Source organism: Strix aluco, chromosome 2 (assembly GCF_031877795.1).
Source record: "Strix aluco isolate bStrAlu1 chromosome 2, bStrAlu1.hap1, whole genome shotgun sequence".
Taxonomy (NCBI): domain Eukaryota; kingdom Metazoa; phylum Chordata; class Aves; order Strigiformes; family Strigidae; genus Strix; species Strix aluco.
In genome coordinates, this window is record NC_133932.1 from 123,324,568 (window position 1) to 123,347,757 (window position 23,190).

The following is a 23,190-nucleotide window of genomic DNA, read 5'->3' on the forward strand; positions in this document are numbered from 1 at the left end:
TTCCATTTTGTTTATTTTGAAACTGTTTATTATCAGTTTCCACAACAACCCCTGACAAGGAGTTCCAAATTTAGTTATGTTAAAAGAATAATTCCTTTGTTTTTTTTAAACCTATTGATTTAATTGGTACTTTTGAAAAATATTATAAGAGGTAAAGCATTACTGGTAGTAAATTCTTGAGCAAAACCTGGAGGCTAGCTCTCAGGAAGCAAAAAGTCGACATTGGGAGACTTGGCAATAAAATAATTTGGCAATAAAATAATTTACAGAGAGATGCAATAGATATCTGTAGTTTTTAGACAGAAATCTAAAACTAGACTAAATAAAACACTCTGGTATGTTTTACAAAGAACAGTCCTCCAGTGGTGGGGACAGGATGATTTTATACAAAAGCATTGCCAGTGAAGAGTGATACAGGGAGGCAGAATCACATACGGAAGAGAGAAAAAAGATTTGAAAAAGTACTTTTATTTGCAGACAGGAGGAACTGAGAGTTTGCAAGCAAGTGCTTTGCTTCTGTGCAGGGTGGCAGCAGTTCAGCACAGATGCACTTACTCAGATAACTGGTTGCTTGCATCTGATAACCCCGCTGCAGATAAAGCCTTATGTTCTCCATATTTTGCACATCTGCAAAATGTCTGCAACTCATTAATTTGCTACAGTGATTTTAAGTGACTTACAGCATGTCAGTGAGCTAAGTTAATAGTGCCGTTTTTAAAGACACTGTATGTGCTACTTGCAGCAGTATTTGGATCAAAATTTCTCAGTGCTGGAGTACGGTCTGTGCAGCTTTGCTGGCAGCAAAACCTGTGATTGTGTTTGTGTCTGCAGACCATTGGCATTTTGACCACTTTCTCATGTAAACCTGCTAGTATAGCAGTAGCCATTACAGTACTTTTGTATTTGCCTGTTTCCATTAGGACTTCCACCTTTGCTAACACAAATAGACTTTGATGGAGGTTTAGAAAAATGCTATCCTACAAGAATCTAGAACATATGAGTAACAGATGAAATTGTCTCTGTATTTTCTCCCTATTCTCAGTCAGGTCTAGGTCACAAGCTGATATGTTGAGAGAGACCTGCAATGTGCACTTTCAAATAGAGGTGAAAAGTAAACGTGTAGGAAACTTAACATTGGGTGAAGACTTCTGAGAAAGTAGCAGTTGCCAGAAAGTTACCAGATTCATATTTTTGTAAGAAACACAAGTACTGGTCTTTACTTTCTAACCTGTGCTCTAGTGATTAGACTGCTATCCTGTTTTCTCTGGTGTTTTTTTGTGTTTTTTTTTTTCCAGGTTATAATTACAGTAGTCATATAAAAGATACTGAATGACAAGGTACCAACTGAACAGGAATTTTATTGTGACAGGGGTCTTTGGATACTTCATTAGTATATGCATTTAATATAACTGCAATGCTCACCTATGAAGCCAATCACTTAAAATATAGATGATCCTAAAGACTGAGATGCAGCAAATGTATTTACAAATAAATATTTTAGCGTCTCATGAAAACATTCCAAACAGCTTCATCTAACTAAATATTGTCCCATACTTTTACCAAGTATTTGGCATGTTTTCTTTTTCTTACACAATCTGTCCTTCAGATGGTTGCTGCCACTTAAATATTAATAGTAGTTTCTTAGAACCCAGCTTTCACAGTGGTAGAAACAGTTTCACATGAGAATATTTACTCAGATTTTCTATAGATGTGAGATCCAGTCAGGTGACTGAGATAATAAAAAAAATCCCTGACAGATAAGAATATGAAAATTACTATATAATTGAATCTTATGAGTTTTCCAAAAAAGTTTCAACTGAATCAGAATGTATGGAGTACACTTTGGGACGGGAGGTGTTGAGGAGAGATTGAATAGAGGTGAGTGGAGTGGAAAACTCACATGAAGGTGTAATTCAGGCTCAGGATATGACTGTGACTTCTTTATAGTCTTGAAAACAAGGAAGTGGTTGATAGTAAGAATCAAGAAATGCCTGAGATTTTATCACCATAATCTCATGGGAGGGTTGATTTGGCAGGGTTTTGGCTTTTTCTTGCTTCTTTTTTTTTTATGCTAGTATCATGGAGGCTTTATGGAAGAAATAAATTAGGTGAGGACATAGTAAAGGTTAGGTCGTCATTGATCATTATTAGTTTTTAAAATACAATTTATGAAGTAACTAGAAATGAAATAATATTCACTTTTTGAAGATCAAAGCATATTTTTACTGTGCCTAAATTCCAACAGACTTCATTTCTTCCATGGTATGCACTGGACAGAGGCATTATTTAATCCTGTTTAATCTTAAACTCTAGAACATATGAACATTGAAGAGCAGTTTTCATAATTCTGATTAATTTACAATTTGTTTTGCAAATGTGAAAAATGTTGTGGTAATTTTTGTTATAGTAAGGAGTTTGTGAGTTGTTATGTAATGATGAAGTAATTCATGCATTTTCAGTTGAAGTCAAAGTTGGATCTACTGATAACCCCTAAATTATGAAGAGGTTTTTAAGAGCTGTAGCTAAACTTAAATGTGTAACTGTAAATATAAAATTTTACAATTTGATTTGTAATACTTAATCTTAGGTGCATAATATTTAAACACTATTATATAAATAAAACAAGCTATTTAAATGTGTATCAATATAAATTAAGCTATTAACTTCTGTTTTTCCAGATAATTTCCTGTCCCAGCAGGAACAGTGTTGCCATTACTGCTTCTTCCCAAACCCCTTAGCCTCCTTTAGCAGTCAGAGCATGCACTTGGGTGCTGAGTAGGCAAATCACATACTGATACCAAAAGCTAATTCTAAATACTGACATCATGCTAGAACATATAAACAGTGTTCTCTGAGTGCTTGAAGAGTAATATTTCACAATGTTGTGTTGGCTTTGGTAGATCAGCATTTTTCTGTGTCATTCAAGGGGGAAAAGTACAACTTAAATGCCTATAGCATTGTGAGCTGCTTATGAGCATTTACTGCCATACTGGAAATATATAGTCGTTTTTTGGCCTTGCAACGGACACGGGTTATGTGGACTCAGACCATGTTGTAGACTCAGAGGATTCCCTAAAAGAGAGATCCAGAAGAGATACCTTTCAGGGGACCAAAGAAAACCCCCAAAACCAAGACACCCACAAACAAAACTTAACGTATGCTTAAGTGTTCCTTTATAAATTAACTGTGCATTAAAGCATCAGAATGCCACAGTGCAGAGATAATCTGATGCCTCATAGATTTTAGTTAAACTGACAGAGTTTTAAAACTTGTTGCTTATCAAAAGACTGAATGCTTTTGTAGCTAATAAAGGCAAAACAAGATGAGGAAAAACTGCAAATAATCCTGAGGACATGTTTAAAATAAGTGTTTTTCATCCTGGTCTCCTGCCAAAAGCAAGACAGATTTTTATTCATTTGGCTACTTTTGGTAATGTTTCCTGTAAGAAGAAAGAAATGGAAGAAAGCAAATGAGAAATTTATTCTGATTTACTGCATTACTAAATACTCTTTAAATGCCAGGCATTGTGTGAGGCAACTGTTTTTATTTACCCATTGTTTTCTAAAAAAAAAAAGAAACTTATAAAAATGAATTTCGGGCAATCGGGTTTCTTTCACAAAAACCAAACAACTTGTTCTTAAAAGTATGGGTAAGAAATAAATTAATTTTCTGAAAAAATATAAGCACAGAAACAAATACATTGTTTCACATGGTTTAGCATTAGCTCCTTTCTGTTGTTAGAATAGAATGTTCTTTATCCTGCATTTTCGTCATTGTTTTCGGTTGTCTTCTGTGGAGAAAAGTTATTAATGAACAGTTGCTCATTTTACGATGTGCAGAGAAGGGGCAGAGTAGGGTTGTAAAAAAAGCTGATTAACAGCATCTGAGTAGAATAATCATCTCAGATTTGTTTGCTACTGGTGACGTCAGATGGCTGAGAGTAATAGATCTAGAAATTAGTGAAAATTTCAAAGGTTTTGTATTGATGTCTGTTATATTTGGAGGTCCACATCCACAATATTCCTTGAAGGAAGTATCCATGATATTGGTACTTCCGTAGTTTGTCCATACTTTTTTGATCCATTTTGTTGCTCTCAAAATACTTTTTTTTCATTTTCATGCTTTTATGCTAGGTGCTGGTAAGAAACAGAAAATACAGAAATGAATAGAGAATGATGTATACAAATAGGCAGGATTTTAAAGTCAAACCTTATAGGGTAAACCTGGACTTAATTTGAAAGGATATTAGAAAATTAGCTTTGATTTCTTCTTACTTATGTACTTACTTAGCTTTGTTTACTTATTCAAAATTAAAATCAGTCACAGAAATTTTCAATTATGCTAAAACATAAACATACACATTTTTCATTCTCTTTAAGTGGAATTTGGAAGTATCATTGAAGTTTGTGTTCAAAAGAATGTCAGGATATCAGCTGAATTGAATTTTTTCCTCTGCTGGAAGCTAATTTCATTAAAAAAATTCTATTTTAATACAGTAATGACAGGCTTTTCCTAACTGAGTCCTTCAGAATTAAACAATAAACTAAAAGCTAACCTAAACCAAAAAGTCACAGCCACCTTCTATTTGTCCTTTTTGGCTGTGTTGGCTGCATCTGTTCAGCTGGTATTTCAGCAGATCTAGTATAAAACTGCTTCTCTGTCAGAGGTAATTTACTCTGCTTAAAGGGCTCTATTTTTCACTGCCCCAACTTCTTCATTCAGTTTTCTGTTGGAAACTCCACATCAATCCAAGCAAAATTTACTTAAGTTCTTTAAAATCAGGAACAGTAACTTAAAAGAAAAATAAGTTCAAAAGAAATGAAACAATCTGTCCTCATGCTTGATTTACTTAGGAAACGTTGGTAGTACAATAATTTAAGCAGTTCATACTGTCTGCTAATTATTTGGAATTTTATAGATGGGGAGTTTCACTCTTAAACAGGCCAAATAAATTATTATATTTAAATAGGGACACAAGATTATTTGAAATTTAGCATAAAATGAAGGAGTCCTTTAAGGGTTCAAGGGTACTTTTTTTTTGAATCCTCTGTTATTTTCAGTACATTTATACACAGAATTAATTTTGTCATGTTAGAAAACATAGTATTAATCCTTTTTTTTCTCTTCCCTGTAGGGCAGCACAACTATTTATGTGCTGGAAGAAATGACTGCATAGTTGATAAAATTCGTAGGAAGAACTGTCCAGCATGTCGCTTGAGGAAGTGCTGCCAAGCTGGTATGGTCCTGGGAGGTGAGCTGCTTTTCAAATCTGATTCAGAAAAATAGGCAGTCAAGAACACTACCTTCAGTTTGTTGAGTTTAAACAACATTAATTCAATACTGTAAAGAAAAGAGCCACGTTAAAATGTTATTTTTGGAAGAATTACCTGATGTTTTAGAATTCCTTATAATTTTAATGAGTCTGGAAATCCTGAAATAAAAATACCTTTCTGTAGGAATCAGCCTCTCCTACTATGTACCCTTATACTCATTTTCTTGCAAGGGCAGGACTTGTGTCTTTGGTGTATATTTATTAATAATTATGGATCAGAACATTGATTTAGGTGAAAAATAAAGAAGCAAATTAAGATTGACACATTACTATCCCTTTCTCTTTTCTGTCCTGCTCTCCATCATTGTTTTGTGTACATGTCAACAAAATTGTATCTTTCTGTTCCACGGAAGAGGGCCAGGCAGTGGTTGCATCAACACTACAGACTTTGCATACTGGGAATGCTGGGAATTCCCATCTTTGTATTAGTTCTTGTTGTAACAGATTTGCTTTTTTTATATAACAGTAATCAAAATTGAGCATTACGCCTTTGAAAACCTACAGGGCGAAAATGGTGTAGGATCTGGTAGTCACATGGCAAGTTTTGCTGTGCTGACATTCAGAAATGATGCGTATTTTTCCTGTTTTTTTCATATTTTTCACAAGAACTTTAGCTATACAAAACTTGAAAATGCATGGCTAAGACTATAAGAAAATGGCTATATAAAGATGATAAAAAGACTATGTTCTCAAAGGGAATTAAAAAATATGAAGGACAAAAACCTGATTTCTTTCTAATATAATTTATTTTAGTGCATCAAACATATCTCTCTGCATTTTATGTATTGTTTTTTATCCCTGAAGGTAGAACTGGCATTATATACTGTGCGTAATTTAATTATCTTGCTAATCTGTGTTCATTCATAAATTAAAACGTGTATTTAGTTTTCAGACTGATATTTTGATTGCACAGCTGTATGCTTTCAGCTCCTGTAATATCGTATGGAGTTGGAGTATTCTGCACACATGGCCATTGTGTTATTCTTACATTTTATGCTTTTATCGGTGATGTGAATCAGTAGTTCCCAATCAGTGAGCAGCTGTTGCTAGTTCTTGGTACTTCATCTCTGGGGGATATGGTGTAGGGGAGAACTTTGTAGAGTAGGGCTGATGGTTGGACTTGATGATCCCAAGGGTCTTTTCCAACCTGAATGATTCTGTGATTCTGTGGTTCTGTAAGCGACAGTGCGGCAGCTCCAGGGAACAGCCAGCAGGATGAGAGGAGGAAGAGGTGGTGCTGCAGTGTGGACTGTGTTCTGTGGTGTATCCCTGAACCTCCCTAGACCTTCAGTGCTGCCTCTCCTTTGAGTTGCCTTCTCCGAACTGCATCCCTCTCACCCCACAGCACTGGAGATAGAGTAAGGAGAGCCATCAGTCTAATTGGTGTTACTGCCTCTCCTTCCTTCCTGCACCTTGCTCAGTCAATGCTGCCTCTCAGTAATAAAAATGGAACTGACAAGCATGTTGGTGGCACTGGACTAGGGGAAGAGGGTCAAAAGGAAAAGAACATGTCCTTTGGATCCTTCTCAGAGAGAAGTGGTGTTTTAGAGCTGGGATAGCAGTGCAGTAGAGAAACAGTATTACTACAAAGGCAAAACCTGAAGCATTGTTTGCCCAGGTTTGGAAGAGGAGAGGCAGGGATCCAGAGTGGTAAGAATGGAGACTCGGAAAAAGAGGAGTTGGGAGATATAATGCCTGTCTTTTAAGGTTTGGGACAACTTGTAAGGTTGTCTTGTAAGTTTTGAGCAACCTGATATATAAAAGATGTCCCTGCCTGTGGCAGGGGGGTTGGACTAGATGATCTTTAAAGGTCCCTTCCAACCTAAACCGTTCTATGATTCTAACTGGTGTAAATTAATACAGGTAAAAATTCATTCCTGGCTGTGAGTTTTGTACAGCCAAGAGTTTGACGATGATCTAACCTGAATTTTCATGTATGATAGCCTGGATAACAGCAATAACTAAACCCCAAGTGTTTTAACATCACAGGCAGCACTGTTTCAACAAGCAGAAGAGTGTGTGATGACTCACTAGCATCATCTAGTCCTTTTGCTTCAACATTGTTCTGCATAGTAATTCTACATAGGAAAAATAGCCAGAAGGCTTGACTTCTACATTTGCATGTGTTTATGGATGCTAGTTTTCCCAGTGTTTTTTAATATATACATTTTGCTTTGGGTATAGGTACCTAAAATGGAAAAAGTTGGATGCTTTACTAACAATATTGATGAGACGGTATGTCCTCATTAGTGTGTCCTCATAGGAGGATGTTACGTACTCATACTTGAAACCAAAGCCTGAGGATAAAAGTGCTCTGACTTTTAGTTCTTTACTATCATGTATGAGTAGATTAAAAACTTCCTCTTTCTCTTTGGATCACCTTTTTTCTCAGCCGTTACTAAGCAAGTGTGAGTAGTTTCTTTGTATTTAGTGCTACGTTGTTCTATCTAGCCAGTTTGTTGTGTTGCTTAGCCTTTTTCTAAACATACCTAATCGAAGCTGTCATTTTTTGAGGGGACTGTTCTGGTTTAGTTCCTCCAGTTCTTAGAGGGGCATGCCATCTCATATCCCCATCTACCCCATCTTCTGGAAAGAAGTGATCTGGCAGCAAATAGGAAGTAGAAGAGAACGGTGGGGCAATGGAAAAAAGGAAAAAAGGACTGTGGCATCTCTAGTTTTTTTCTCAGCTGCATCAGGTTGAGCGTAGTATATCAGGTGCTCTTAGTGATATCAACAGTTCTGGGGGGATTAGGAAGCTAATTATTCTATGCAGGTTGAAATGGAGTGCTTAATACTGAAAGGAGAAGAAAAAACAAATGTAGGCCAAAAAAATGAGGAAAACTGGAGTGAGATTCTATTAGTTGTAAATGAGGATTTAAAATTCAAAGCAGAAAAAAATCTCAAGATAGACTGTTTAACCATAATGCTTTCTACTATTACTGTCATCTTTCTTACTTTTGCTCTTCTGCCATTTCTTACATTGCCTTTATTATATCACATGACCAATATTTCCTACCTGCAACTTCCGTGCTGATCAACACAGTATGATTCATATGTGGGGTACTACCCAGTTTAGGTAACATTTCCCAGGACATAAGTGTCCATAAACAAATTTCCAATTCATGGAACAAATTACATACTTAGATATATCTTTGAGTATTTTAAACAAATCAGAATTGTCAATACTTTAAATCTTTTCTTGTGTTTACAGCCTAATACACTTTAAGATTTTTTGTGCATTTTCTGATTTCTGCCATTCAAAACTTATGTAGATACACTTTTGTTCTTTTACTCCTGCTTAGTTTCTTAATGCTAGCCTTCCGTTACTAAACGCAGACCTCCAATATTGCTTAATCAAGGTGAGAAACTCTAAGATTTTACAGGATATTAACTATAAGATTCTAAAGATTCTTATGACATTAATTAAATTAAACTTACTGCTGGGAGAAGTACACTTGTGTTCCACTGAATGTTACTGAGAGGCAACCATATAGATAGAAAATAATATTGTATTACATTGACAACAGTTCCATTTTTCAACCCTAATTTCAAAGCTGTAAAATGAACCTGAATTGTTCTAAAATAAATTGTAATCATTTGTAAGTAAATTATAGAATAGCAACAAATAGGTTTAGCAACCTATTTCTCTATATGGACTGTTTCTTCTTTCTTAATATATAGAAGGAAACTATCAATGAAAGCATATATTTCATAATTCTTTAATTGTCACTCTCTATGGGAGCCTTAGTTGTCTTTGAGTTTTATGATCTGGACACGTTAATCTACCCCCTTTCTTATCTTCTACCTAATAGGATAGCAGGTAGCTGTGTCAGGTCCTGGAATAAACAAATACGCAGCTTTTTTATTTCCTGTCCGTGAATCTGTAATATTTCCAGGCTGACTATCACAGATTCCTTGTTCATCTGTGTTGCTAAATTATCGCTTTCTTCATTGTTTCAGTCAGCTTTCAGTCTGCATTGCAGTGATTACATGCAGACAAATTTGAATTAATTTCCCAGGTAATATTTTCTGAGGTATCATCAAAGGGTTTATTAAAATCAAGATGTATTACTTCTGCTTTGCTGCTTTGTTCTTTTATTTTGTATACACCCTCCTAAGGTGTGTAATCCTAACAGCTTGTTCTCCTACACAAAACGCAAGAGCATAGTGACCTTAAAGTCAGAGCCATAGTGTTCTGTCAAGAATAAATTATTGACATTTTTCACCCGATTACAGGGTATGGAGAAGGCTGGTGAATGTTAGACTTTTACTAGAAACTCAGCCATTTTAATATGAACTGTCTACCATCAGTAATGTCTGATTGGCAGTGTTGTTCTCTATACCCAGTTAATATTAAAATACAGAATTATCTATTATGGAGAAAATCATAGTATATTTGATGATGAGATTAATTATTTTTTTTTTTTTAATTTGTTTTCTAGGTACATGTAGTACACAAACACTATACACGTGCTATTTGTAGTAATCGAGGGTAAGGGAACTGTGAGTACTAAGAAACTGCTTGAGTGGTTGGCTACCTTAAAACTAATGAAAACGTTACAAAGAAAAGGTGTGCTGTGTAAATATGCACAGACAGGTTTTAGTATTAAGATGAATAGTTGCCAGAGTGGATTAGCATTCTTTGCACATTATAGGACTAAGTGGAGACATCTGTTTATCTTACAGCAGGAATGTATCTGGATATTTTTGTAAACAGCAATTGAAAAACTAAGCTATTGTCACATGTCTGTTGTTTTGCTTATGTCCTTAAGAGTTTGCATTCATTTGACATGGTCTCCTGACAAGTTGCTTTTACTGATGGCTATTAAGCAACATAATTAGAAATAAGCACATAAGCAATTCTGCAAACCAGTGTGACATTAATCCTGATACATTTAATCACTTGGAAACATGGGTACTTATTAACTACTAACATTTCCATGTGATAAGCACTCTGGTTTCTTTCTTTACTTGTTCTCTGGACTGTAAAAGTATCTGAAGTCATTATTTCAGAAAATACCTGAAATCGTGATTTATGAACTCTCAGACGCATTGTTCCTTCTGTTTTCCTTCATGCCTAAACAATAGTTAGTGGGAAATTCCCAGCGTGTTTAGGACTATGTATAGCTTTGTTATGATAGAAATTGGCCCTAGGTCTCTAGTCATAAAATAGTGTCTATTCTTTTGGGGTTTTTTTTGCTTCAGCTGTAACATAAGGTGTAAGTTTGGTTCCTTACTAACGAGCCACTAATCAGAAATGTTTGTATTCTTACCACAGGTGATAAAATGAGCATAAGATTGTTGGGGCACTTGATACTCCACTAATTAAACTCAGAAGTTAGTGGGAGTATGACCCCTGACTTCACTGGATGATGAGTGTTACTGAAGAGCCAATCATTTATATTTACACTATCAATAAAGTGTGTTTCCTGAAATTTTGTTTAGTATAGTCCCTTTGGATTTTAAATACTGTTTTCATTTAAATTGAAGTTTTGCACTTTTCTGTACAACTTACTTTTTTGTATGTGTACTGCATAAACATGCATATTTATGATGGGATAACACAAAATTATTATTTTTAAAAAGCAGATTTTGTCTTTTTAGATAGTGTTCATCTGCTCATGCCTGTCTGGTTCAAAAAACAAGAGGATTCATTCTGCCTCCCATTATGCCAGTGTACATCAAGATTAATTAATTTAAATAATTTGTTCTGTATAGAATATTTAGAAATTACATAAGAAATCTTTCCATATTTGATGTATTAATCTTGCTTGAAGTTATACTACTCGTGTACTAATGCATGTTTATAAAAGGTCAGTTTAATTCTCTGAAGTGTACATCCTAGGTCTTCCAAAATGGAGACAGTGGATTTTCATAAAATTTTCTATTTTCTATGATATGAGAGCACCTGAAGAAAATGGAATAGACATGTTCCTAAGTAAAGCCATTTTTGTTGAACCTTTCTGTTTTAGTGTGTAGTTTGGAAGACTGGGGCTTTGCAAGAAGGAAAGTACTAGATGAGTCTGACTATGCTAGCATCTCTTGATTCCTTCCATAAATAGCTGAGAATGGATTCAGAGCATGTGCCGAAGTTTAGGTGTGCTTCCCTACTCTCGTGTCCTAAGGGTCACTTATTACATTCACTTATTACATACATTACTACACTTATTACATGGGTCACTGTTTACGTTCTGACAGCACAGTGCTACTTTTAACTGAAGTAAAAAGAAAGCAGTAAGAGATGGAGAAGTCTTCGTCTCCTTCCTTTAGGATGTAATAAGTTCCCTTGTCTAATCTTTCATTTGTAAATAAAAGTACTGTTTTTCAAAAGGCAGTTTGATACGCATGTTATAAACTCAATTTTAATTCAACCAAATAGATGCATACTGTTATGCTTCTGTTACCTTTCACGTCCTATACTTTTAGAGTGGTTTTTGCATATTGCCATTTTATAATGCAGTTTCTCAGTGGTTCAGCAGTTTGATTGGCATGGATTTTCTTTTCATCCAGTGATATTTGGTGCATCTTTTTTTCTACTATTGTTAAAGCATGCAACACCTCAACAAATAAAAATATCCATGTGATTTCTGGGTGTTTTTTGGAGCAAAACCTTCTTCTTCCTTATTACTTTCTTTATGGTTGGAACTTGTAAACTTTTTATTTTTCTTTGTTAGCAGAATGATTTACCCTTTTTTTTTTTTTACCATCACCCTGCATCTCTCTTGCTGTCCCACCATCATCTAAATCACACCATAAGTATCAGTATCTTTATTGCATTTTTAATTCTTTTTTTCACTAAGCCAGACTTGTTTCGTAGAACTAATGATCTAACACGGTTTTCATCACCTTTTAGAATCTAATTAAAGCAAATGTGTCCCATGCAGCCACTTCTACATGGATTTGTCTTTTTTTTGAAACTTGTAATATGGTTGTATGTTGCTGAGGGTCTTTGAACCCCTGAAGGTTTGATTTTCTGTGTCTCTATGGTGCACTGCCAGACTGTTTTCATGAAAGAAATTTGAAGAGTTGCTACCTAGAGCTCTGTATATTTCCATAGCCATACCAGATGTAGTATCTGTGCTTATTTTGGAAAGGCAGTTCAGCTGTTTATTTTTTTTTTAGTTAGTGTTATTCAAACCACTGCAGTATGGAAATAAGAACTGCAAATACTGAGAAAGAGAAATTAGAAAGTGAAGAGTTTTGTAAGTGTTGACATGTGGTTTTACAGTATTTGTTGGCATTTCACTCATCCCCTGAATTTTGTTTTCTTTCTGGTAAACAGGAGAAAAATGTTACATTACAGATTGACAAAACAGAGTTTAGCCATGAGACTGAAACGCCTTCATGGAACTGGAGGAAAGGAATTTCTGTGTGTAGTAATTAATTACTAGCATTTTTGTTTCTGAATATTAGAGAGAAAAAAAACCCAGTATCCTTAATTAACATTGAATAGAAACTGAATTGTACAGCCAGCTGGCTCAGCTGTCGGCATAGGATAGAACAGTGGGAACTGAACCAGGAAACACTTTATGAGGTTACTGTAACCTAGAATTCATGGCAATAATTTTAATGGGTGGGTGCCGTTCATCTCTTAGTGAAGGGAGAAGGATGTGGAGGGAGAAACTCTTAAGAATTTTCCATTATTATTTCTTAATTATATAAATAATCAAAAAATAGAAAACTTATTCTGAAGACAGTTCTAGTTTCCTTGTATATCTTAAGAGTATAATCCAGCACTACTGGAAAATACTAATATTTCCTTCTAATTCTTTTTAACAGCTCAATAATTTTCTTTTTCAGGTCGAAAATTTAAAAAGTGTAACAAAATTAAGGTTGTGAGAACATTAGATGTCGCACTCCAGCAGCCAGCAACCCTTCAAGATGAAGGCCAATCTCTAACCCAAAGGCTGTCCTTTTCTCCGAATCAAGAAATACAGTTTGTTCCCCCAATGATAAGTGTTTTACGAGGCATTGAGCCAGAAGTTGTCTATGCTGGTTATGACAATACAAAACCTGAAACACCAAGTTCCTTGCTGACCAGTCTAAATCATCTTTGTGAGAGGCAACTTCTTTGTGTAGTCAAATGGTCTAAATTGTTACCAGGTAATAGCACTTCTTATATGTAGTGAATTCTAGTTTAGCAAAAATGTCATAGGATGAGCAGTCAAAAGAGAGTATTATTGTCTGCCTGTTAGTTAATTCTTAACAAATTCTAGAATGACTAAGCTTCCACTTCATCAGATAATATATCTGATCAAATACATTTTAATAGGTGGCATTTTTGCAAGAATGCATCTAAATATTTAGACTCACTCCAAAAAACAACAGAAGCCCAGAGAATTCTGTATGTGATCATTATAGCAGCCTTTCCACCCTAACACCTTCAACTGTATTATTCATTCTATTGGTATAAAAAAATCTTTCTATTTCTGCATATTCTTTATTCTTGTCTTTTTAAAATGAATTTTTGAAAGGAACAGAGAAAAATTGGAATAAATAGTACCAGTTAGGACTAAGCATCTTACAAGTAGACTAGTAATGAGATTATGAAGATCCAAGACTAGATTCCAAAAAAATCTGTGTTATGTATGTACATGTTCTGTATGGTCATAGGGGCCTGATCCTGGGATATATAAAAATCAATATATTGAGCAGAAAGCCTGGAAAATATGGTTTCATGTGAGCTCAATTTGACACTTCACTGCTGCAGGAAAGGGTAGTCCCTCTCACTGCTCTTCCCTATTGCAGCTTGCGCTTGTCAGACCTCTTGGTTGAACTGATTCATCTTATTAACTGAGAGGAAAACGAACCATCTTTTTTTACACACTGTAGTTTTCTGATGACTTCATGAGCTGAAGCAATTCACTGAGGGGGTAGCATGAATGCCAGAGCTTGCTTCAAGGAAGCAACAGGACTGGGTAATGAAGAACAGGACCCCTGGTTTCAGTGGCAGGAAGCTGTTAGATTGACTCAGATAATTCATAGCAATCCTTAAAGTTATCAAGGAGTGAAATTTATCAAAGACAAACACACAACTGAATATACTTCTTTTTAGTTCAAGGCAAGAAAGATATTCTTATGTGGATATTGTATTACCACTGTATCTCTTGTTAAGAGCACTGAAGTCCAGGCTATCTATATTAAATAAGAATTGATTTCAGTGATCATGTTACAAACTGTCATACTTTTACCAAAAGAAAATGAGATACATTCCTATTCCCTGAAATAGTCACTTTTGACTGCTAAAGTTAATTTTGATCATTTCAAAATATTGGATCAGAACAAAAAGACAAGAGGTTAACTATATCAAAGTGAGGTAGCCAGTTATTATACAAACTTCACAAACTTTTGAGAGCTACATCCCCAAAAGCACTTGTCTTTCTAGGTGTTTTACGCTTTATAGCTCAAAGTTGTAATCTCAGAACATGTACTCAGCTGTTGTCTAAATGAGAATTGTAAAGCATTTTAACTTTTAATTTCATTTCCAGGATTTCGGAATTTACATATTGATGATCAGATAACCCTCATCCAGTATTCCTGGATGAGTCTAATGGTTTTTGCAATGGGATGGAGATCATACAAACATGTCAGTGGTCAGATGTTATATTTTGCACCAGATCTGATTCTAAATGAGTAAGTAGACTCTGCTGTTGTGTAATATGAATGACATTTTGAATTTACTTCTGTCAGTGAGAATGTGACTTCATTGAGGCCAAGTTTTCATTCATTACTTGTTCCATTTCAAAATTAACAGCGGAAGAAAGTCCTCTGATCATACTAAAGTTCAGTAACTTTGGGAAGGGTTTTGTGGGAATCCCAAATATTCTGTTGACATGGCCAAACAAAAGGAGTTCAAATAATATTTTAATTATCTAAGAGAAAAGTAAAAAAAAAAGAAAAATGATGCTGTCAGAAGATTTACCTGAATTCATCTGAATAAGATGTGAGTTAATGTTTAATAAATGGAACTATGTGGGATTTTCTTTGGTCATTGTTTGGGTGGTTTTTGCAAATAGTTTGTATATAGTCTAAATACTCAGTTTTGACACTTTCTGATAAAACTTAGCTGTCTAAAGTACATTTCTTGTTAGAAAATTGTAATAATTTAGCAGAAGGAATTTTGATATCAAAGATAAAATATGTGAGACTGCTCTTTTCTGGCCTGGGGGGGGATTGTTGGCTTAGATTTTCCTTCACTGTGCTGATTAATTCAGACAATCTTCATTTCAGTCTTTGTCAGTTTTTCAGCTCAGCAAATTAATATTGTCAAAGCTGTGATTTTAGATACTTTGGTTATAATACATGGGAGGTTTCCAGGAACTGTAAAACATAATTTACTCTCTCTATTTTTCCTTAGTACATTTTTCTTAGTTATTTTTTCTTATAATCCTAAAAGAACTACTACGAAGTGAGTGAAAGTTAAAACAAGTTTTCTTGTAAGACATACCTTTTTAAGGATTAAGAGGTGGATTTGCAGAAGATCTAGGCACCTGAATTTAACATCTACGGACATGCAAGTTCTCACCAGTGAAGTTCTTTATAGAAAATACTCAGTGGAGCAGGCCCTGTAGCTCCTGACCTTTTCTCTTCTAGGTGACTGTAAATCACTTTGAGATTATAGAGTAATGAATTCTTTCCTCTCCCATGTGTATTAATTATGCTGTACAAATTGAAATACTTTGAAGGGATGAGACTGAGAGAACTTCTGACTGTATTGTGTCCCAGCATAGTCTGTGATATATCTCATGATTACATTCAGAAGAAGCAGAGTGAGATGGCTTTAAGGCAGTAATGGCATGTCTTGGGGTATTACCCTGCGTGTGGACCACTGCTGCCACCTTGTGAAGATTTTAAGTACTTTCTTCCAGAATAGGGTTGAGATTTATGAACACTGATTATAATCAGAGTCAGAGACAGCTTCTTATTTGCAGCTCAAGACCATCTACATTGAGAAAGAGGTGGATTGAGAACATACCCTTCTCTTGGTTATAAAACATCTCATCAGGGTCATAACAAAGAGTTAGACATGAAAAGTAACTGGCACACTAAATCATAGCTGCAACTATTTATTGGGAAATGTTAGCTTTTAGATCAGTAAAATGTAAGCAACTTCCTTGTCTGCGATGATGTCTAAGACTGTACTTTCATGATCACTTTAAGCAATGGTAACTGCTGCACACTGCCAGAAAAGTTAATTCCATGTGCCTCCCTGCCTGGGTCGTGCATCCCCATGGTTTCACTTAAACTGAATCAAACACTATTTGGCTGCACTGTCAAACAGATAAGGAAATTATATGCTTGAGAAATGCCCCAGAAAAAGTCATTAATTACCAGATGGAGGTGATCCCTAATCTGACTCACCACGTGGGAGTGCAGGCACTAATGCCAGAACAGCAGAAGTGCACACCTAGAGGTAGAAGGAGATAATGGAAATTCTTTCCACAGGGGCAACACACACTTGAGTTGTTTCAAAATGACCATGAAACCACAATCCCAAGATTATTTCACAGCTTATCTGTCATTTAGCAAGCTGTGTTGTAGTGTTTCCTGGGAATGACATGTTTGGTAGCATCAATTTCAGACTGAGAAAGTCAGGAGTGTTAGTGTGACAGAGATTTCATGAATTAATATTAAAACCCCACCAGGATTTACTGTTACTTACACTTTGCAGTTTCTGAAAACATAACTAAGAACAGCATTTAAGCATACTCTGAAAGCTGCTATCACTCTTCATGGATAATAATTAAGAATAGAGACTACCAGAAAGGAATAGGAAGGGAGATTTAAAGTAGGTACAGAAGTAATGAGTCCGTTCAGATCTAAGATTAAATTTCTGTGTTTAAGTCATTTAAGAGCTGATGTGAGATATCAGATGTTGAACAAAGCTGCAATAATTTTCATTTAAGATAACAGTAACACTTTAAATAACAATATTTGTGGAAAATATATTCTGTTTTCATTGTTGAGGGTACCCTATCTGCAGTCAGGTTGGAATGCTGATCTGAACTTTGTGGGGAGCAGTGGGGCAAGATTTAATCTTGTTGTCATTGTTGTACCTAATTTATGTGGATTGGGATGCAACCTTGTAAAATTAGCCAAAGTTACTGGATCTTCAGGTTAATATACAATGAATTCAGTCTAGATGACAAACCTTGTAAGGCTATTGTTGGAGTCATTTCAGTTGAAAACTGCCTTGCCAATAAATATATGAAATAAAATATACACAGTATACCAAAATCTCAAAAGTAAGATCGAAGTGCTGCAAAAAAGGAAGCAGTTTTATGTATTTCCTTGAGTGATTTGTCCTATTTACTTATGCAGGAGTTTAGATAAGGTTGCATTAATGTCTAAATTGCTTTAAAAACTTTTTGTATATATTTGTATATATATATATATACATTACATTATATATATATACACATATATATATACACAAATATACAATATACAAAATTACTATATATATTACATTAATGTGTAACATTTGTGACTGTTTCTTTCATGGCATAAAATGTTACAAAGTAATAATATCATTGCTGTTATCAGTACAATGTTAGACTTGCAACAAAGTATTTTGATGCAGACATTTTTGCTAAACCTAAGAACAAGTTTTCTAGAAACTTTCAGGTTTATCTTCAATTTTATGCTTTGAAGTCTTTTCAGAGAATGTGAAAATCTATCAATCTCTAAATGAAAAAGAAGTACTTCACATTAATCATTAGGGTGTTTTTACTTAATAAAGAGATCTTCATTTTTGATGATAGCATTCAGCTTTGATAGTCTCCCAAGGTCTTTTCTCTAGGCAGCAGTAACAGATTAAACATCCAAAAGCACATTCATTACAATTAAAAAACTAGTGTACATACAAGAAAGTCAGAAAACTGTTTATGTGTATAACCTCTTTCTTTAGTTTCTGTAATGTGGTAATTAAACTGCTAACAAGGCAGTTCCTTCAAACAGTTAGTACTGTTTGAGCCATTCCTTTTATTTATTTTCATGGTTTTTTTAATTTCTTTTACCTTTTCTGGGTGTAAGACAGAGGATGAAAGAATCATCGTTTTATTCCCTGTGTCTATCCATGTGGCAACTCCCACAGGAATTTGTCAGACTTCAAGTTAGCCAAGAAGAGTTCCTATGTATGAAAGCACTGTTACTTCTCAACACAAGTAGGTTCTTTTATTTCTTTGTAACATATCACTAGTAAAAGAGTTTTGAACCATGTTGTTTAACTTGACAATTGCTAAACTATCTGGCTTAACAAATGGAAACTTCTTTAGGAGGAATGTTAGTATTCCAAGGCCTAAAAATATTTTTTCTGGTGATTATAAGGAACAAATAATTTGTGATTCATTGTTGTTTTTATTCTGTATAAAGACACTGGAGAAATTTTGTATCCCTTTTGATATATAGCTATACTGTATTACACATTTTCAAATCAAGTGTGAAGTATTTCTGTCTGGAAACTCTTCAGCTTAAATGACAGATTGAAAAAACCTTACAAGCATTAGAAATACATTAAAAAGTATTTATTAAATTGTCAGGACTGAGGGCTTTATCTTGGCCAAGTACTTAAAGCATACTCAAAAGAATCAGGGAGGTGGAAATAGCAAACAATGCTAACATTTATTCAACTTTTTATAGCTATAAATAGGTCAAGTTTAGCACAGATATAAACAAATGGAAATATCTTTCTTTGGTTTGCTTCTTTGGAACAAAACCCATGGTCACTTTTAATCATACACATCTTTTAAAGAATCCAGCATATAGCTGCATTCTACTTTAAATGGAAAATGTGGTAGTTGATAAAGTTATCTTCCAAAATCTTTTCTAAAATACTAAAATGTACATCTACTGAGGCCATAATTGTTAGTTATGAATCCCCAAATAGAATGCTTTAAAATAGTACAGGTGCTATTGGAAATGAGAATAAACACCTCTGAGAAATACAATTGGAAGAATGTTGATGTTTGGTTCCCTACACACTTACGGAGTCAGAGGAGAGATGTGCAAATCCTGCATAGCCTGCTTGTTGGTTGTACAAAGTTTCAGTAAGAGATAAGGAACTAAAATTTATTCCGTCTTAAGCTGTACTTGGCTGGTATTTGCATAAACTCATGCTTAAAAAAACCTTGGTCTCAGCAGACCATAAGCAGTGAAGATTAAATTTAACTCTTATGAACATAAAAATTACTAAAATAATAGCAAAATACTATGCACTCTGCTAAAGCAATAAAAATAACATGGACAAAAATCCCTCTCTGATACAACTCCAGTTGCTTTGTTGGAATCAGAATGTTTTCCTATTTTAAATGTTTTCCACTTTGCTTTCATCACAGAAGAACTCCTTTGTCTATCATCTGAACCTTAGAGGGAAGTTTTAAATTTCAGTGAATTTTAGATATATTTGTGATATTCCAGCTATCCATTTTTGTCCCCAAAAGTTCAAATCAAATTCCAAAAAACATCACAGTGGTCCAGTCCTTCTCATTGAGTGCATCGATTTAACACTATTTATCAAGCTACTATTCTTTATCAAGTGCATTGTGCTCAGAAACTCATATTTAAGATGATATGTTTATATATATATATAAAAAAAGTAAGTATTTCTACCTGTGTTGATGATTTTTGCTTTTTATTCTGTCCTGCACTTATTGTCTTGTAGGAAAAAACAATTTGTCAGATCTTTGGGAAAAGGAGCACACCTAACCGTTGTTGCTGAGACATTTAGTAAATGTTTGGTACTGTATAAATATAATTCCACAAAACTATTTTCAAAAAACCATATAACCTCATTGTTGCTATAAAGTGTTTTTTAAGACTACTTTTATTTTAGTCATGGTATTCATCTTAATCCTCTTCAAATGTGAAAGTACGACCATTTCAAACTTTCATATACTAACAGTCAATCAAGTCTGAAATTTAGTCTCTCATTCTGTCTTCTGCTTGATTTATTGTTTAGATGAACTGGTTTTTATTTTTTAAATAATTTTGAAGAAACAGTAATTTGTAACATAACTAAATGTCAGTCTTGATACATTTCTACTTCTGAATGGAAACCCCCATTATTTTTGATCTTACAGTTTTTCCATTGAGTTTGCTGTGCCTTAGACCATTTTCTTTATACTGTAATTCTGACAGTTTTAAAGCTGTCTTGAAAGTAGAATTAGTCTTGGCAAAATGGAGCCCAACATTTTTATTTTCTGCAATTGTTTCAATTTTACAGATCCTTACTTACTATACATAATATGCTATGTTGTAGTAGTGCCCCAAAATTTTAAAATAGGGCTCCATCTTGCAGAGGCCACATACATCTAGGAAGCAATACTATCAATAGTTCAGAAAGATGTTGATTTAAGCAAGTAGAGCTGTGCCAAAAAAGAGAAAAATAAACATATAGCAAGTTCAGTTCTAGCTCTAACACTTTCCAGACTTTTCATTTAGAGGAACTGCAAAATCTTGTTGCGTAAGATTTTGGCTGAGTTCTTGCCACTGGATAATAGCATCCTCATTCTTTAGATATGTTCAGGGGGAAGGAACATTTGAGCTACCTGTGTTTAAATAAGTTGCATTTATGTATGTAAGACATTGTAAGAGATCTTTTAACTTAATTCACAAGGAAATGTAAGGACTTAATTTCTGGTTTAGAGATGTAAGTCAAGGATAGCATCCACCTAACCCTAAATTCCTAAATCAGAATGTCACTTTATATGAAAAAGATTTCAGAGATGTCTATAAATATGCTGTTAAGACATACCCAGAACTGTCCAGGCTTTGAAAATTAAGCTATTCTTTTTCCATGACATAACTTTTCCTCACTGTGAGTATTCCTGCCTGTATTAGTCCTAAGCACATTGCATTCTCCACCTACCAGAACTTGTCCCTTCCGTTCAGACCCTTGTGTAGATGTGACAGGCACACTTTTAGATGCCTCCTTTGTCTGTCTGGGCTTGAGAGGCCATACTGAGTCGAAAACTAAAAGCCCACATCATCCAGCATTTCATTCCAGCACCTGCCAGAAGAAAGCTAACATAGCATCCCTAAAATCTGGGTAGATACGGTGTTATAAACATACTTTCTGTGGAAGCAGTCACAATTTCTATTATCTATTTCTATTTTAGTTTTAATTCTGTTTTAGTCAGGAGACAGACCTTGACTTCCATAGCCCGGCTCAGTGCTTAGACACTTGTCTTTAAAGAAAACTTGCTATTTTCTTTATGTGTGTCTCCCTCCTTCCCCCAGACATTCAGTTGTCTGAGGAGACACTGAGCAAGAGACCACCTTGGGAAACATCATTTCCTCTCTTGGGCAGTTTCCCACAAAATAGGAGACTTCTGCTTAACTCTGATAGAATAGATATTGGAACTTACGCCTTGTCAGATCTTTCTGGGCTTGAGGTGAGGGAATTTTAACATCTTTACCTGAAGTGTCTCCTTTCCTCTTACATTTTTTTGAGGAACCAGACATGACTTAGGCAACTGATTTCAGAACAGGGTTTATGATTTCTGAATGGAGAGCAGTGTTGCGCTCAGTGCAGGGTTTACTACCTAGTTCTCTTTCAGGGAATGGGTTTAGGTCTGACCCGTGTGCAGCCATCTCCTTTTTGGGTGGCTTCTCTTTTAAGAATTCTGTTCCTAGGTATCTAACAATACAGTGCATTGTACACATTTATTTATGTTTTAATTCCAGAAAGTGACAAATCACCTGAAAGTTAGGTGTTACTGTATTGAATAAGTCAATGTCATTATGAACCAATCTTCAATATTTTTTAAAAAGTCATTCAAATGAAATTCATTGTGGCCTGATATTAGTCATGGTCTGATACCAGATTGAAGATGTACTAGATATGTAGATAACCAGCAGGCAGTTTATTTAACTATAACAGCTAGTCCACATGATACAGTTTTAGAGTCTGTGAAGAGGAAGAAGCATCGCTACAGCATAACTCATTTCTTTCTAAGGATACTTCTAAAACAGTGAACGTGCCTTGTGCCCAAGACTTGACCAATTTTTTGCACTAAAACTACAGGAAGCTAGTAACTAGCCCAGGTGTTGATGCCTGTACTGTAAAATGCGTAAAGTTTGGTGAGGTAAATCCTTCCCCTTGTTCTTGTTGTCAGGGTACGACATGTTAAATGTGACGCTGCAGTGTGAAATGTCATTGACAAGAGAGAAAGGAAGGGGGAAGAAATTTAACTGCTCTTTCAAAAACAGTATGTTCAAAACAAGACCATGTTTCAATGTATGATTATTATAATGAAGCAAGGATTTAGATTTGATTCCTAGATGAGAATATTTTTTTGAATTTCCTTTCTTCAAGTTTTTCATTTCTTAGTTGCCTTTGACAACGTAAGTGTATTATACTCTGCCATGTCACGGAAAGCAGAGTCTAGAGCTTATGCCTGTTTCCTTACAATGCTACCAACACTCATCAACAGTGATCAAAAACGGTCTTATCACTAGTGGTCACTAACAGGTTCATTTCTCAATGTTCTTTCCATGTCCTCATTTTAGTCCTCATGGCTGGCCGTTAGGAGAAGAGTGAGTTCAACCATTTGCTCCTCCTTGCTAATTTCTCTAAAAAGCTGTTCATATTTCAGACTCTGATACTGCATCTATTCTGTTAATTGAAAGAGGTACAAACAGGAGGCCTGAGCCCTGCATGCTTTACTGTCTACACTACAACTTGTTAGTTCATTCCTTGTCTCCATTTTGAAGCACTCCAGCTAGATCTCTAACATAAATCTGCTGTGAAGAGGGCTGCCCCTCAGCAATGTAAACATGAGCCTCTTTCCTCAAGGACAGGAGTGGTTCTTTTGGCCTTCTTCTTTTCAGCAGATGTGTGTAGCTGAAGCTTAAGG

At 35.0% G+C, this 23,190-nt stretch overlaps 1 protein-coding gene across 3 annotated transcripts in view; it reads left to right on the forward strand.

The window, feature by feature from the left end:
* PGR (progesterone receptor) overlaps nt 1-23,190 on the forward strand; it is a 37,209-nt gene that overhangs the window by 9,317 nt on the left and 4,702 nt on the right. For 2 of the 3 annotated variants that reach the window (XM_074816199.1, XM_074816201.1), the window contains exons 3-6: nt 5,135-5,251; nt 13,133-13,435; nt 14,821-14,965; nt 18,368-18,498. In XM_074816199.1, coding sequence (XP_074672300.1) covers nt 5,135-5,251; nt 13,133-13,435; nt 14,821-14,965; nt 18,368-18,498 — 696 coding nt within the window. Of the gene's footprint in view, nt 1-5,134; nt 5,252-13,132; nt 13,436-14,820; nt 14,966-18,367; nt 18,499-19,994; nt 20,071-23,190 lie in introns of all 3 variants that reach the window. The other variant, XM_074816200.1, reaches the window with a different exon arrangement.